Here is a 16,933-nt window from a genome sequence, read left to right as displayed (position 1 = left end):
CCCTTCAACTCTTCCCCACTATTCCCCAAAGGGGAAAAAAAAATGTGTGTGACGTTACGAAACAAACAAACAAGCCAGGGGTCTCAGCCAGCAGTTACCACTGCTGATGTCACCTCGGAGAATTGCAGTCTTGTTAACAAGGGCTGATTGCAGCACTGTGTCAAACAGCCTTCAATTTGTTTTCCTGGTGAGCTGTGTCTCTTCAATCAGCATGTCTAATAGAATACATCACCACAGGGAAGGCTAGCTTCCCGTAAAATCAAACCACTGGGCATCATGGCACCCAGATGCACAGTACAGAAGTGTTGTAGTTTGTAAGGGTTTGGTTAACCATTTTAGTGTTGGTCTTAAATTCTAACTCTCCTCGGGTTCCCTAATAACCCAGCACAGAATAAATCAAGGAAGGACAACATGATATTGTGAGTTTTAGCACAACTTCACGCTTAGGTTTACAGCTTATAACCTCCATGTTTCTGACCATTGTTGCTGTGGGAATGTCTCTCAAAGGACCTGATTCAACCCGATGCTGAGGAAGGAGCATCTAGGAATGCCTATCCTGTAGCGTTAGGGCAAATGTTTTGAGATTGTGCTCCAGGCTAAATGTTTATTTTGACAGGAGTGCTGACTGATGAAATGAGTGAGGGTGTAGGCACCCCTGGAATCATAGAGTGGTAAAGGCATAGAGCAGCAGCTGTTTCACAGCACACCCATACTTGCTGCCATCAATACTGATCGTTGCAAATTTGGAAGTGCCACAAATTGGGTGCGTTAAACTCCACACCCTGATGCGCCACTCATCACTCCCATTGAGTGAGACTACGCAAGGGAAACAAGTCTTCCCTTTTGTAATTTTCAGAATAGTAGCATCGCTCCCAGTGGCCATCAGTTAGGGCTAAATTTCCTTGCTAGGCCTTATGATACTAAATTAGTAGAAACTGTTTCCAATGCTCGGAGGGGCACAAACCACAGGACAAGTGTTTAAAGTGATTTGCAAAAGAACCAGAAATAAATTTCAAATGGGAATTGGATATATACTTGAAGAGGAAAAATTTGCAGGGCAATGGGTAAGGGTAGGCGAGTAGGACTATTTGGATGGCTCTTTCAAAGAGTTGGCACAGGCACAATGGGCTGAATGGCCTCCTTCTGTGCTGTATCATTGTATGATTCTATGATTTACACCCAGGGAACAATGAGTTCCCAGGCACAAAGCAGAAAGAAAAGCAGTGGAGATATATTACACTGAGTCTTTAATCCCTTTGCATTGTCCAGGAATATCCTAGGAATTCTGTGAGTGGTTATATTCCAAGTAGATGCAAGCATGTATGTGAGGCAGGACAAATAGGGCTTTAAATTTTCTGCTTACCCACCCCTTGGAAAGGTTACTGAGAAGCTGTAGACACTGGGTCTTGCACCTGGGCCCTCTCAGGTTGCAGAAGCAGCAAGGCAGTGAGGCCATAAAAGACCAGAAAACGAAAGTGGTGTTTTTTTTAATTTGATAGGTGCTCCTGGAATTTTTGACCCTCAGGCCTATTTCTGGACAGGATCCAGAAAACTCCAAAGCCAGTACTTGGATCACCCCATGAGTGGGCCCTTGTACTGAATGTCCCCTCCAACCTGGTACGCCATTCTATGAGATCGAGGCCAATCTGTATCAGTGGCCTTGGATCCTCACCCTTTAATACTCTTGCCTAACAAAAGCCTATCAATCTCCATCTCGAAATTTTCAGCTGGCTCCCAGCCTCAGAAGCTTTTTGGAAGAGAGAGAGTTCCAGATTGTGTGAAAGCAAATGCAGTACTTAAAATAAGAAGTATTTCTTCACCATTTAAGGTTCCTTTCCCCTTTGGGTAAGTTAGTCAGTGTGAAATGCTGGTGCTGTGCACTAATGAATGGACCATGAGCACATTCCAATTCCAGTGTAATTACCTGCATTACAAATTACGATATTAATGCACATATAGGCTATTACACAATATATATTGATTGCTTTGCTTTAGAAAAGCATTACCTATTTGAGAATTCATAAGTTAGAGCCATCAAGTGTACACAGTGCATGAAGAAGTCTTTTGATAGTTTCCTGATATTAGACCTGAGTGTGTGGCAGTTAACATGACAGGTTCAATTATCTTCTGAAACCCATTATTGAATCTATATCCATCACCCTATCAGGCAGCATATTCCCAATCTGAATGACTCACACGAAAATATTTTTTCTCATGTCAACCCTGGTTTTTTTGCCAATCACCTTAAATCTTTTTATCAACTCTTCAGCCAATGGAAACAACCTTTCTTCAATTACTCTATCTAAATCCTTCATGATTTTAAATCAAATTTCCTCTTAGCCTTCCCTGCTCGAAGGAGAACAACCCCAGCTTCTCCACTCTATCTCCGTATTGTAATAATGGGAGGAGGAGTGTTCACAAATATCCTCATCCTCGATGATGGCGGAGCCCAGCACATCATTGCAAAAGATAAGGCTGAAGCATTGGAGCCAATCTTCAACCAGAAGTGCCGAGTGGATGATGCACCTCAGCCCCCTCCAAAGGTCCCCACCATCAGACATTCCAGCATTTAGCCAATTCGATTCACTCCATGTGATATCAAGAAATTGCTGAAGGCACTGGATACTGCAAAGGCTATGGAGACTGACAAGTTTCCGGCAATAGTACTGAAGACTTGTGCTCCAGAACTTGCCGCGCCCCTAGCCAAGCTGTTCCAGTGCAGCTACAACACTGGCATCTATCCACAATGTGGAAAACTGCCCAGGTATGTCCTTTCCATAAAAAGCAGAACAAATCCAACCCGGCCAATTACTGCCCCATCAGTCTACTCTGGATCATCAGCAAAGTGATGGAAAGTGTTGTCGACAGTGCTACCAAGCGGCAATTACACAGCAATAACCTGCTCACTGATGCTAGGTTTAGGTTCTGCCAGGGTCACTCAGCTCCTGACCTCATTATAGCCTTTGTCCAAACATGTACAAAAAGATTTGAACTAAGAGATGAGGTGAGAGTGACTGCCCTTAACATCAAGGCAGCATTTGACTGAGTGTGGCATCAAGGAGCCCTAGCAAAACTGGAGTCAATGGGAAACAGGGGAAAAGCTCTCCACTGGTTGGAATCATACCTAGCACAAAGGTTGTGGTTGTTGAAGGTTAGTCATCTCAGTTCCAGGACATCACTGCAGGAGTTCCTCAGGGTAGTGTCCTCGGCCCAACCAACTTCAGCTGCTTAATCAATGACCTTCCCTCCATCATAAGGTCAGAAGTGGCGATATTCACGGATGACTGCACAATGTTCAGCACCATTCATGACTCCTCAGATACTGAAGCAGTCCATTTCCAAATGCAGCAAGACCTGGACAATATCCAGGCTTGGGCTGATAAATGACAAGTAACATTCACGCCACACAAGTGCCAGGCAATGACCATCTACAAGAAAAGAGAATCTAACCATTGCCTCTTGACATTCAATGGCATTACCATTGCTGAATCCCCTACTATCAACATCCTGGGGGGTTACCATTGACCAGAAACTGAACTGGACCAGCCATAAAAATACTGTGGCTACCAGAGCAGGTCAGAGGCTGGGAATTCTGCAGAGAGTAACTCACCTCCTGACTCCCCAAAGCCTGTCCACAAGGCACAAGGCAGGAGTGTGATGGAATACTCTCCACTTGCCTGGATGAATGCAACTCCCACAACACTCAAGGAGCTCAACACCATCCAGGACAAAGCAGCCCACTTGATTGGAACCCCATCCACAAGCGTTCACTCCCTCCACCACCAATGCACAGTAGCAGCAGTGTGTACCATCTACAAGATGCTCTGCAGCAATTCACCAAGGTTCCTTCAACAGCACCTTCCAAACCTGGGACCCCTAATACCTTCAAGGACAAGGGCAGCAGATGGATGGGAACACCACCACCTGCAAGTTCCCTCCAAGCCACTCACCATCCTGGCTTGAAAATATATCACCGTTCCTTCACTGTCGTGGGGTCAAAATCCTGGAATTCCCTCCCTAACAGCACTGTGGGTGTACCTATACCACATGGACTGCAACAGTTCAAGAAGGCAGCTCACCCCCACCTTCTCAAGGGCAGCTAGGGTTGAGCAATAAATGCTGGCCTAGCCAGCGAAGCCCACATCCCGTGAATGAATGTTAAAAAATATTCCTCATCTCTGGAACCATTCTAGTAAATCTTTTCTGCTGCCTCTCCAAAGCCTTCACATTCTTCCTAAAATGTAGTGGCCAGAATTGGGCACAATACTCCAGCTGGGGCCATACTAACGTTTTATTTTTGTTTAGCACAATCTCCTGGCTTGCATACAATGTGCCTCTACTTATAAAGCCTAGGATCTAACTGCCTGGTTACCCAGCCCTGCCACCTTCAAAAATGTTGTCACAAACACCCCTCTCTTCTTCCACTCCCTTTAAAATTGTATCATTTAGCACGTATTGTCTTTCTTCATTCTTCCTATCAAAATATATCACCTGACACTTTTCTGTGCTGAATCTCATCTGCTGTGTGTCTGCCCGTTCCACTAACCTGTGGTGAAACAGCGATTTACTTGTACTTTCAGTTTAGTAGACTCTATTGGCCGCTGTATATTGGGGAGACCAAATGCAGGATGGGTGACCACTTTGAGGAACACCTCCATTCAGTATATAAGCATTGACACTGAGCTTCTGGTCGCCCGTCATTTTAATTGTCTAAAAACAAAAACAGAATTACCTGGAAAAACTCAGCAGGTCTGGCAGCATCGGCGGAGAAGAAAAGAGTTGACGTTTCGAGTCCTCATGACCCTTCAGCAGAACTGAGTAAAGTTAGGAGAGGGGTGAAATATAAGCTGGTTTAAGTTGGGGCGGGGGGGGTGAGGGTTGGGGGGAGAGAAGTTGGGGGGTGGGGGGGTTGTAGGGACAAGCAAGCAGTGATAGGAGCAGATAATCAAAAGATGGAGGAACAGTACTTCATCTTCCGACTAGGCACTTTACAGCCTTCCGGATTGAATATTGAATTCAACAACTTTAGATCTTGAACTCCCTCCCCCATCCCCATTCCCTTCCCATTTCTTCCCCCTCCCTTTTGTTTTTTCCAATAATTTATATAGATTTTTCTTTTCCCACCTATTTCCATTATTTTTAAATCTATAACTGTAATACCCTGTCAGTCTTTCCACCCCACCCCACTAGAGCTGTACCTTGAGTGTCCTGCCATCCATTCTTAATTAGCACATTCGTTTAGATAATATCACCACCTTTTACACATCTTTGTTCCTTTGTCTGTGACATCTTTTGATTATCTGCTCCTATCACTGCTTGCTTATCCCTACAACCCACCCGCCACCCCCCCCAACTTCTCTCCCCCCACCCCACCCCACTTTAAACCAGCTTATATTTCACCCCTCTCCTAACTTTATTCAGTTCTGTTGAAGGGTCATGAGGACTCGAAACGTCAACTCTTTTCTTCTCCGCCGATGCTGCCAGACCTGCTGAGTTTTTCCAGGTAATTCTGTTTTTGTTTTGGATTTCCAGCACCTGCAGTAGTTTTTTATTTTAATTGTCTACTTTGCTCTCATGCTGACCTCTCTGTCTTCGGTCTCCTGCTGTATTCCAATGAAGCTCAAGTTAAACAGGAGAGATGGTATCTCTTTTTTCAATTAGGCACCTCTGGACTCAGCATTGAGTTCAACAATTTCAGTCAGTTACCTCTGCTTCTATCTTGTTTCCTTTGCTTTGCAGGTTTTGCTTTTACTCATGTTTTGCTCTTGTTTTTGCTTTAGGATGGCAATAGGTCATCATTCTGCCATTCACACCTTCTCTACACACACTTTTTTCTTTCTTTACTTGCCTCATTACTAGTCCCATTGGCCCTGCACCACCAACTCTCATGTTACTGAACCTCTCCTGCCCCCCACCCTACCACAAATTGCCCCTTTTGTTTTTATTCCAACCCTCCTCCCTTCACCTGCTTAAAACCTATTACACCCTCCACCACCGACACATAGTAGCAGCAATGTGTCCATCTACAAAATGCACTGCTGAACCCACCAAGTCTCCTTACACAGCACCTTCCAAATCCATGACTGCTACCATCTAGAAGGACAAGGGCAGGAGACACATGGGAACACCACCAACTGGAAGTTCCCCTCCAAGCCACTCACCATCCTGACTTGGAAATATATCATCATTCCTTCACTGTCACTGGGTCAAAATCCTGGAACTCCCTCCCTAAGAGCAATGTGGGTGTACCTACACCACAGGGACTGCAGCGGTTCAAGAAGGCAGCTCACCACCACCTTCTCAAGGGCAGTAAATGCTGGCCTAGCCAACGATGCCCACATCCCATGAATGAATAAATAAAACATTTCTATCTTTGCACAGTTCCCAGTTCTCATGAAATATTAACCCTGTTTCTCTCTCCACACATTCTGCCTGAGCTGCTGATTATTTCCAATATTTACTATTTTTATTTCCACCAGTCTGTAGATGTCCTCTTGATGTCTATTACTATCTTCCTCACTCTTTACTATGTTTCCCAATTCTGTATCATTTTGAAATTCTTATCCCCAAGTCTAAATAATTAATTTATAGACAGCATTGGTGTTGGGACTGAATCTTGAGGAACTCCCCTGTATACCTTCCTCTGGTTTGAAAAGTAGCCATTCACCACAAATCTCTGCTTTCCATCCCTTAGCCAATTTTGTATCCACGCTACTACTGCTGCTTTCATCCCACAGGCTTCAAGTTTTGCTAACAAGCTTAATATGTGGTCCTTTAACAAATGTCTTTTGAAATCCATATACACAACATCAATAGCACTGTCCTCTCCACCCGACCATAAATCCATTATTTATGGTGTTCCATTCAATAATTGCCCACATCACGTACTTAATTCTTATCATTCTGCCACCATTGCTATAAGAACTACATTGTTACATGTTCTACATTACAACACTTCAAAAAGTACTTCATTGGCTGTAAGGCGCTTTGCAATGTCTGGTGGTTGTGATAAGTACTAAATAAGTGCAAGTCTTTTGTTTCTTTGCTTTAAGAGAAAGCCCCACCGCTATCACTTCTCAGGGTAATTAGGGATAGACAATAAATGTCAGCCTTGTTAGCAATGTCCACATCCAGAAAGCAACTAGTTAAGGGCTAGCCAATTAATGCAATTAAGTAACCTAATCAATCTGTATAAAACGCTAGTTAGGCCACAGCTGGAGTACTGTGTGCAGTTCTGGCCGCCACACTATGGGAAGGATGTGATTGCAGTGGAGAGGGTGCAGAGGAGATTCACCATGATGTTTCCTGGGCTGGAGTGTTTCAGCTATGAAGAGAGACTGAATAGGCTAGGGTTGTTTTCCTTAGAGCAGAGAAGGCTGAGAGGAGACCTGATAGAGGGATACAAAATTCTGAGGGGCATAGATAGGGTAGATAGGAAGAAACTTTTCCCCTTAGCGGAGAAAGGGGAAAACAAGGGGGCATAGATTTAAGGTAAAGGGCTGGAGGTTTAGTGTGGATTTGAGGAAAATTTTTTTCACCCAGAGGGTGGTTGGAATCTGGAACACACTGCCTGAGGGAACACACTAACCCCCACAACAGTTAAGAAGCATTTAGATGAGCACTTGAATGCCATAGTATACAGGGCTACAGGCCAAGTGTTGGAAAATGGGACTAGAATAGATAGGTGCTTGATGGCCGGCATGGACACGATGGGCTGAAGGGCCTGTTTCTGTGCTGTATAACTCTATGACTCTAAGTCCAAGCTTAACATAAAGCCTACACTAAGTATTAACTGCTCAATACTGCAATGCCTTGACCAATCAGAGTCAAGCTGCCTGGTTTAAATTTCAAACAATGCTTGGCAATTAACTGTCAGTCACCATCAACTGGTGCATTCTCCTCTACTAATTAGAGTCCACTTGCCAACCAATCAGCAGATTCTTCTCATACTTGCATTTGCATTCTTGCGAAATGTCCTGGTGAGTGCAAGACAAAAAGCTTCGACAAAATTGCCTTTTTCTTCAGCAATACCCATTAGAATTTAGAAGAATGTGAGATGATCTGATTGAAACATGTAAGTAACCCTGGACTTGACAAGGTGGATGCTGAGAGGGTGTTTCCCCTTTCCAGGAGATTAGAACCAGGGGACACAGTTTAAATATCAGGGGTCTCCATGTAAGACTAAGGTAAGGAGAATTTCTTTTCTCTCAGATGGTCGTTAGTCTGTGGAATTCTCTTTCTCAGGCAGCAGTGGAGGCTGAGTCATTGAATATGTTCAAGGTCGGGTTAGACAGATTTTTGATTGATAAGGGAATCAAGGGTTATGGGGGACAGGCAGGAAAGTGGAGTTGAGGCCACAGTCAGATCAGCCACGATCGTGTTGAAAGGCGGAGCAGGTTTGAAGGGCCGAATGGCCTCCTCTTGCCCCTAATTATTGTGTTCTTGTATTCACACGCGATGCAATTCCTGTAAACCACCCACATTCCCCATGCCCTCGTGTTTTAATTTATATGCAACTCTGGGTAAGTTTGCAGATATTGATTTGGAGGGCTATACATAGATTCAGTGTTCTAACATTTATGGGTATGTGGCTTGAATCATTATTCAAGACTTTTCACTGCCTCTTTCCTCCTTCTCTGTTTCTCCTCATTGCTGTTTCTCTTTGCTTTCTTGCTCTCCTGCATATTTTATTCATGAGTTGATTGATAAGGCACTGCCAGTGTTGGTGGTCAAAGATAGGAACAGGCCCAGAAAAGCTTTCATGTGTATTATGTATGTCATTTTTTTTTCCCTTTTAGATGTTTATTTCTTACGTGTTAAAAGGTTCAAAAAGGAAGGACTCACATGGCAGCTGGCACATGCTCAGCACGTCCCAAAGCACTTTCCAGTCTACTAAGTACTTTCGAAATGTAGCCTCTGTTGTAATTTAGGAAGACGCGGCAACCAATTTTCACGCACCAAAGTCCCACAAACAGCAGTGAGACAATGGTCAAACCATCGGCTAGGGGGCCAAAGAGATCTCCCTGCTCTCCAAATAGTGCCATCCAAAAGACAGTGCCTCTGACACTGCAGCACTCTATCAGGTACTGCACTGAAGTGCTAGTGTAGATTACATTATCAAGTTTCAGGAGTATGGCTTGAACCCCCAAACTTATGGAGTGACAGCCCTCCCTCAGAGCCAAGACTGACACCATCAATGGATATATATCCGCTCTCCTTTACGTAATGGATTTTGGTACGAGCACAGTTAAAGTACCTTCCTTTGGCTTCACAAGTGGTTGTGTTGTGATGGATCATTGAATCATACAGCACACAAGGATGCTTCTCAGCCCCTCGAGTCGACGCCAGCTCTTTGACAAAGCTATCCAGTTAGCCCCACTACTCTGCCCGTTTCACAAAACCAATTGCCTTTTGAATCGCAGAATCACAGAATTGTTACAGTGCAGAAGGAGGCCATTCAGCCCATCATGTCTGCACCAGCTCTCCAAATGAGCTTTATGACCTAGTGCCATTGCCCTGCCTTTTCCCTGTAACTCTTGCACATTGTTTCTAGTCAAACAATCATCCAATACCCTCTTGAATTCCTCGATTGAACCTGCCTCCACCACACTTCCAGGCCGTGCATTCCAGACTTGAACCACTCGCTGAGTGAAAAAGTTTTTTCTCACATCACATTTGCTCCTTTTGCAAATCACTTTAAAGCTCATCTCATTCTCGGTCCTTTTACAAGCGGGAACAGTTTCTCCCTATCTACCCTATCTAGTCCCCTCATGATTTTGAACAGCTCTATCAAATCTCCTCTTAGCCTTCCCCTCTCTAAGGAGAACAGTCCCAACGTCTCCAATCTATCTTCATAACTGAAGTTTCTCATCCCTGGAATCATTCTCGTAAGCCCCTTCTGCACTCTCTCCAACACGTTCACATCCTTCCTATAGTGTGGCACCCAGAACTGTACACAATACTCCAGCTGAGGTCTAACCAGTGTCTTATATAAGGTCAGCATAACCTCCCTGCTCTTGTACTCTATGAAGGTTAATAGTTTTTTTATTTTCAGATGCTTTTGAACTGAAGGATTCAACTTCTCCAAATGTCTTGGTGGAATTTGAGCTCACCATTAATATCTCTAGATTAGTAGCCCAGTAATATAACCTCTGCACTATATATTTTTTGTATCCGTTAATCTTCATGATACTTTTCATTAACTTGGTTATTAATTCCTTTTTAGTGTCTGATTCATTTTCTCTTTTCTCAGATGATCATCACACTTATGTGAGGAAACAGAAGTATATTTTCAACATCAGTGCTATGGAGAAGGAAGGGTTATTAGGAGCAGAGCTGCGGATCCTGCGGGCACGGCCCATAGACCTGAGGAGGGCCCGAGTTCCAGGGAGCGTGTACAATCTCAGAATATCCAAGTGCCCCGCAGATAAACAGAAACCAATCATACTCGACTCTCGCTCCGTTGACATTTTGGATGCGCCCAAATGGGAAGTCTTCAACATTTGGAAGCTCTTCAAAATGTCCAGAAAGGAGCAGCAGTTGACTCAGCTTTGCTTGGAACTGGAGGCCTCGGACAGAGGAAGGACAGTGGATTTAAGAAGCTTGGGTTTTAGTAGAGCAGGTCGCCAAACCAAAGAGAAAGCTCTTCTGCTGGTGTCTGGTAGGACCAAAAAACGGGACCTGTTCTTCAATGAGGTCAAAGCCAGATCTGGACAGGATGACAAGACTGTTTATGAATTCCTGTTCAACCAGAGGAGGAAGAGAAGAGCCCCTCACTCATCCCGCCAGGCAAAAGGCAAGAAGGCCAAGCCAAGGTGCACTAGAAGACCTCTCCATGTGAACTTCAAGGAGATGGGCTGGGATGACTGGATCATTGCTCCATTGGACTATGAAGCTTATCACTGTGAGGGGGTTTGTGACTTTCCCCTTCGGTCTCACTTAGAACCCACAAACCATGCCATTATCCAGACATTGATGAACTCCATGGACCCAGAATCGACTCCACCTAGTTGCTGTGTACCCACAAAACTAAGCCCCATTAGTATTTTGTATATAGACTCTGCTAATAATGTGGTCTACAAACAGTATGAGGATATGGTAGTAGAGTCCTGTGGGTGCAGGTAGCATTGGACTGAATTATTGGGCAATCAGTAATAGGTACAAATATGGGACTTGTGCCATATTGAGTATTGAAGGTACAGTTGGTTTTCTGGTGGTGCCAATTGCTGTCAAAACACCACAGAACTTTGGTAATAACTAAACACGAATATTCAATGGTGCAGAAACTAAATTGTGGCTGAAGCCAAGCAAGCATCAGCATTGGCTCCAAATTAACTCAAGCAACCAAATTGGTTCCAAAGCGTTTTCCTCTGGATGGCATGTCCTTTCACTGCAGTGATTTGGTGCCAAGAATCCAACTGATGATGTAAACAGTCCATGCTACTGGTAGTTCACACGACCACCACAATCCGCTCACCCATCACTGCCCGCTTAACTGAGACAGGGACGGTGCTGGGGGTCGAGTAATCCTGGGAGGAAGGGCGTGGGTTGCGGGGGGGTTCAGGGAGGGAGATTAAGCTGAGACTTGGCTCCAGAAAGATTCTCTTTACTAACTTGGGGGCAAACTGTAATCCTTGTTCTACACTTAGTGGCTGATGTTGCAGCTGCTGGTTTGTTAATTTCAAAGCAATCCCATTAAATATCATCCCCTGATCAAGGCAAACAGGCATTATCCAGAATGTCATCACGGTGTCCTCTGTACCACTGAACAAATACTTAGAGAAAAATTGAGACCAATGCTAACATCTTCTGCTATATTGATGGCCAACCTGATGGCACCAATCTCTCATGACCCATCAGGGGGTGAGAGGGCATGTGATGTTGCAGAAAACCATCTGCAGGTTACCAGGGCAGTCAGCAGTAACCCTAAGGGGTCAGTTCCACAAATCCACACTCTGAATGGGTGCAAGGCTTGTTGCAAGCAGCGATATGTTTGGGAAAATTAACCCCTAAACCATTCACATACTACTTGCACTCTCCAATCTGTGTTGCCTGATATTCTAACCTCCTGTTTTGTGAGGGAGCAAGTTGAGCAGGTAGCAATCGAGCCCTGCTCAATATCTGGCTCTATCAGAACTGCCGCCAACACTTCTTGTCAATAACAATGCATTAAACAGCTGCTCCCCTGTTAAAGTGAAATTATAAATCACACAGCTTTCAAACTTTTTGTCTGGAAACAAGCAGTCTTATTTAAACCAACATGGTCCAGAGGTTTGAACTCCAAATAAATGGATTTCTAATCTTATTCCTGTTAGAAGCAAAAAAAAAAATGTTCTCCTATGATTAAAAAGGGGAAGGGGTAAACACTCTGAGGCAGAAGCAGGCAGATCACACATCCACCTCTCCAACCCTGCAGAATGCTATATCATTTAACTCACTCAAAAACCATTCATTAACTATCTGAGCCCATAAGTGACAAAACCAGAGGCCTGATAATAGGCCAGTTCTGGGTTCGGCAATGCCCTGTGTACATTGTGATTCAAAAAAATAAACAGGGAGAAAATATATAATGGCCAGGATTTTATGGCCCCTCCCACCCGCTGGGTTATTACGGTCCTGCAGAGCTGAATGGAGATTTAAATGGCTCGCTGCATCCGCCGGGGGTGGGGAGACACGCCGCTGTGGGGCCATAAAATCATGGCCAACGTCTCTTAAAAGCTAAAAAAACCTTTAAAATTTTAGGGATGTGGAAATGAGGAGCACTGGGAAATACCATTCAGTGGGATGCGTCCACACCTTGGCCAACAGAATCACAGCAGTGCACTCGCACATCTTATTGCTATTTCAATTGCTCACTTTGCCACTCATAATGGGCTCCTGGTATCTTAATGGGTTCAAATCACACTTGTCAGTCATCGGATAACCAACTAGAGACTGGCCTCCATGGAGGCAATCTAACAGTCTGCTTGTAGAGAATTGGAGGTTCCTAAGCCTTGGCTCTGCCCACCTGTGCCTAAACTCCCCACTCAAAACAAATAGAAATACATCCCAGTACATTTCCTGTTGGAGACAGCTTTGCCCTTGGTCATAGCTATGTATCTGTCCCCTTCAATTTCAGAGCCATGTCTCACATTGTAATCCTGCACCTATTGACATCATCCAGTGGGCAATCCGAAAGGGGGTGTTACAGCCTTAATAAGAAAGATTTGGTTCGGCTCAACTACTTTGGAAATTTCCACTACACTCGCTGTCATGGTGATTAATGCAATTATCCAATCGATTCGCTGCTTCAAGCCCTCTGCAAACATTTTACAATATGCTGTCCCTTTAACTGGGAACAGATTAGCTGCACAAACTGGACTCTAAAATTGAACTCTCTCCCTTCTAGTAATTGTAAATTTGCAAACTTTAATCACTCCTTTTATGAGGGTAAGGGTTAAATCTCAGTAATGAAAGACTTCATTGGCTTTTAAAACCAATATTTCTTCATAAAACATCTGCAAAATTACTTCCCTGGATGTCAGTAATGAAGAACTATGTAAAGCTAGAGGACTGTACAAAGGCACACACTAATGTATGGCCATAATATTCTGGGTAACAAGAGATAATGCTATAATTTGCTTCTATTTTTGCATTTGTTGTTAAGATGTTCCTAGTTCTCACAGGGTTAAGGAAGGTGTTTAGAAATTTTAAACATTAGCAATGTGTCAACTGTCAGAATGTGAAGTATGTCCCTCTTTTCCCCTTCCCCAGTGTTATAATTAGGCTCAATCCAAGCACGGATTAGTGTGAGAAGCATGAGGCAGAACTGTGAGGGTCTGAGGAACACTTCCTTAATGGTGAGGAACTAGGAACTGTGGGTGAGCAAAGGGGGTTGGGCATCAGTGTGCACAACTCACTAAAAGCCAGCACAGAAGTACAAAAATAATTTAACAACTCCGATGGAACGGTGACTTTTTCCCAAGGGGATTAGAATAGAAAAGTGAGGAAGTGATACTTCAGTTGTACAGAGACTTGGTCAGACCCCAGTTGGAGTACTGTGTTCAGTTTTGTACACCTCAGCCTTGGTGCAGCAGAGATTCACCAGAGTGATACCGGGGCTTAAAGGGTCAAATTAAGAGGGCGCGTATCATCTTTGTTGATATGCTCTTGTATTTAGAAGGCTGGCGGATGATCCAATTGAGCTACTTAAAATGATTAATGGAATTTGATAGGGCAGATACAAAGAATTTATTTCTTCTGGTGGGAGAGTCCAGAACAGGAGAGCAGAATGTTGACTTTAGTGCTACGCTAGGAGTAAGATCAGGGAGTACCTTCACACAGAAATCTTAAACTCTCTCCCTCAAAAAGCTGTAGATACCGGGGCTGAATTAAGAATTTCACAACCGTTATCAGTAGATTTTTTGTTAGGTTAGAGTACCAAGGGATACGGAATAAAGGTGGGTAAATGGAATTGAGATAAGGATAAGCAATTGAATGATGAAACAGGCTTGAAAAGCTGAATATGTTTTCCCATTCCTTCATTTCCATATTCCACTCCTACTGTCATGTTGGACATCAGCATCTGTGGCGCGACATTGGTAACTGATGCTAACGTGCAGCAAGATCCCACTTGTGATAAATTTGATCCCAAACCTTCAGCCCCTTGTCCAGATGTTTCAGTCTGCCGAAAGGTCAGGAAGGCTGAAGCAGGCAAAAGAAATGCAGAGATAACGAAGGAAAACCTGGGTGGCTCCCAACCCAGTAGGTTGATTGGAAATCATTTGGTTGTCCCATCATGAAGGGCTCGGCCATCATTCCCTGTCCCATGCCAGCCAAAAGGACAGTCTGTTCCCATTATCTGTTGCTACAGCCTTGGTACTCTTCCAACTCTCTGCTGGCGCCAAGCTATTAGCATGGGGAGGGAGGGTGAGGGTGGAAGCAGGCCAGGGGAAGGCATCACTACTCAACCCTGTGTCATACGTGTGCACAATGGTACGCTTTACACTTAGCAGTGGCATTCATCGCATTGACATCAATGGATATGTACCCGTCAGAAGGCTCAATATGCCAGTCTGCCCTGTAAAGGTGAATCTAATACTGTACAGAATTTTCTTGGGGAGGGAGGGGAAATTCACTATAACGTTCAGCAACAGCTGTGGATATAATCACTGCATGTTGGAATGAAATCAGATATGTGAACTCTTTAATGTGTATGAAGAGGAACTTGCTATCAGTTTATAAATGTTACTGTAAATTAGCCATTGTTGCAATTTTTCCAAACGCATGTAACATAGAAGAATATGAACAAATGAGATGTGCTTGAGGTAAAAAGAACCTTCAATGCTGAAATTCTGAAATAAAAATAGAAAATATTGGAAATGAATAGAATTACATCAAATTAACAGCACAGGAACAGGCCATCAACTGGTCTATATCAACGTTTATGCTCCACACGAGCCTCCTCCTACCCCTCATCATCTCACCCTATCAACATATCGTTCTATTCCTTTCTCCGTCACATACTTCACTAGCTTCTGCTTAAATGCATCAATACTATTTATCTCGACTGCTTCATGTGGGAGCAGGTTCCACACATTAACCTCTGGGTAAAGACGTCTCTCCTGAATTCCCTACTGGATTTATGAGTGACTTTTTGACATTTATGGCCCCTAGTGGAATTCGATGCACAAAGCACATTCTCTCAGCTTTGGAAGGAGAAAAGAGAAGCTGATGTTTTAATCACACCGCCATTGGTGGCCGTGCCTTCAGCTGCCTCAACCCTGAGCGCTGGAATTCCCCCTAATTCTCTCCACCTCTCTCTCCTCTTTTAATTCGCCCTTTAAAACTTATCCCTTTGGTCACCTGCCCTAATATCCCCCTATGCAGTTTGGAGTCAACTACCTTAAAGGTGCCATATAAATGCAAGTTGCTGGTATTGTTTTCACTGTAACTCCACGTGGATCATTCCTAACTAGCCCTGTCAGCATTGGGCAAATTCCAAGTTTGGGATTTTCAGTTTCGAGAGGTCAAACTCGAGACATCATCCTGAGTCAAAAACATAAATGTGCAGGTCACGGGATAGCAGGGTGGGGCTGGGGCATAAGGAAGAGAAACTCACGGGCTTTTTGGGAGGTCTAATTTTTTTTCACTTTATTTACATTATTTTATTGCCAGAAAGAAACAAGTGAATTAGGAAAGTGGGTAAAAGTAGTCCAGAGAAGAAGAGGTCCAAATAAACATTCATATTGGTATGGTAATAAGTAGCTGCTTTTATTTCCAGACCCTCTAGAATCTTCCATCAGAGAATAAGGAAAGCTACACAGGAGAGAGCTTGTAGTGTAGTTGCTGCCTTCAGAGGGTCATCTGGTGTTAAGTTAACAATATGCAAGTGTCACACGTAATAAGCCTTGGAGGATGGAGGTGGGTTGTGAACCACTGGTACCAAAGAAAGGCCCACACACACTTTTCTCTCTCATCTTCCCTCCCCCTCCACCTCAGCTCTACACAACTATCACCTGTCATCAATCTCCACTATCCCCAAGTAGATTTAGTTCAAAGCCCCTCTTTCCACAGTTGCACAGAACTATATCTGAGTGATCTTCTCTAGATATAAGACACAGTGCTCCCAGCTTGCTTTTCTTAATAGCTCCCTGCTCCCTGATTTGCCACCAAAGGCTGATCTTTTGGTCCCAACATTCGATTTGGTCTTCTCTCCAATGTCCTTCAAAAACCTCTTACAAAACATGCCCATTCAGCTCTGTTTAAAAGAAAAAAAAGACTTGAATTTATGTAGCACCTTTCACAATCTCAGAATGCCCCAAAGCATTTCGCAGCCAATGAAATACTTTGTGAAGTGCGATTTCCATTGTAAGAAATGGGGCAGTGTAATGACTTGGAGGAGCGGACAGGTTTCAACAAGAAACAGATAAACTTTACTACAGGGAGCTTTTCA

General features: G+C 43.9%; 1 protein-coding gene across 1 annotated transcript in view; it reads left to right on the top strand.

Moving 5' to 3' along the window:
• gdf5 (growth differentiation factor 5) overlaps positions 1-15,360 on the top strand; it is a 41,510-nt gene extending 26,150 nt beyond the window's left edge. The window contains exon 2 of the mRNA XM_078554883.1: positions 10,253-15,360. Coding sequence (XP_078411009.1) covers positions 10,253-11,124 — 872 coding nt within the window. The 3' untranslated portion in view covers positions 11,125-15,360. The remainder of the gene's footprint in view (positions 1-10,252) is intronic.
• Positions 15,361-16,933: the final 1,573 nt, after the last annotated feature.

The sequence above is a fragment of the Cetorhinus maximus genome, chromosome 13 (assembly GCF_964194155.1).
Source record: "Cetorhinus maximus chromosome 13, sCetMax3.hap1.1, whole genome shotgun sequence".
Taxonomy (NCBI): Eukaryota; Metazoa; Chordata; class Chondrichthyes; order Lamniformes; family Cetorhinidae; genus Cetorhinus; species Cetorhinus maximus.
Note: the sequence above shows the minus strand (reverse complement) of the source record. Positions and strands in the feature narration are given on the sequence as shown.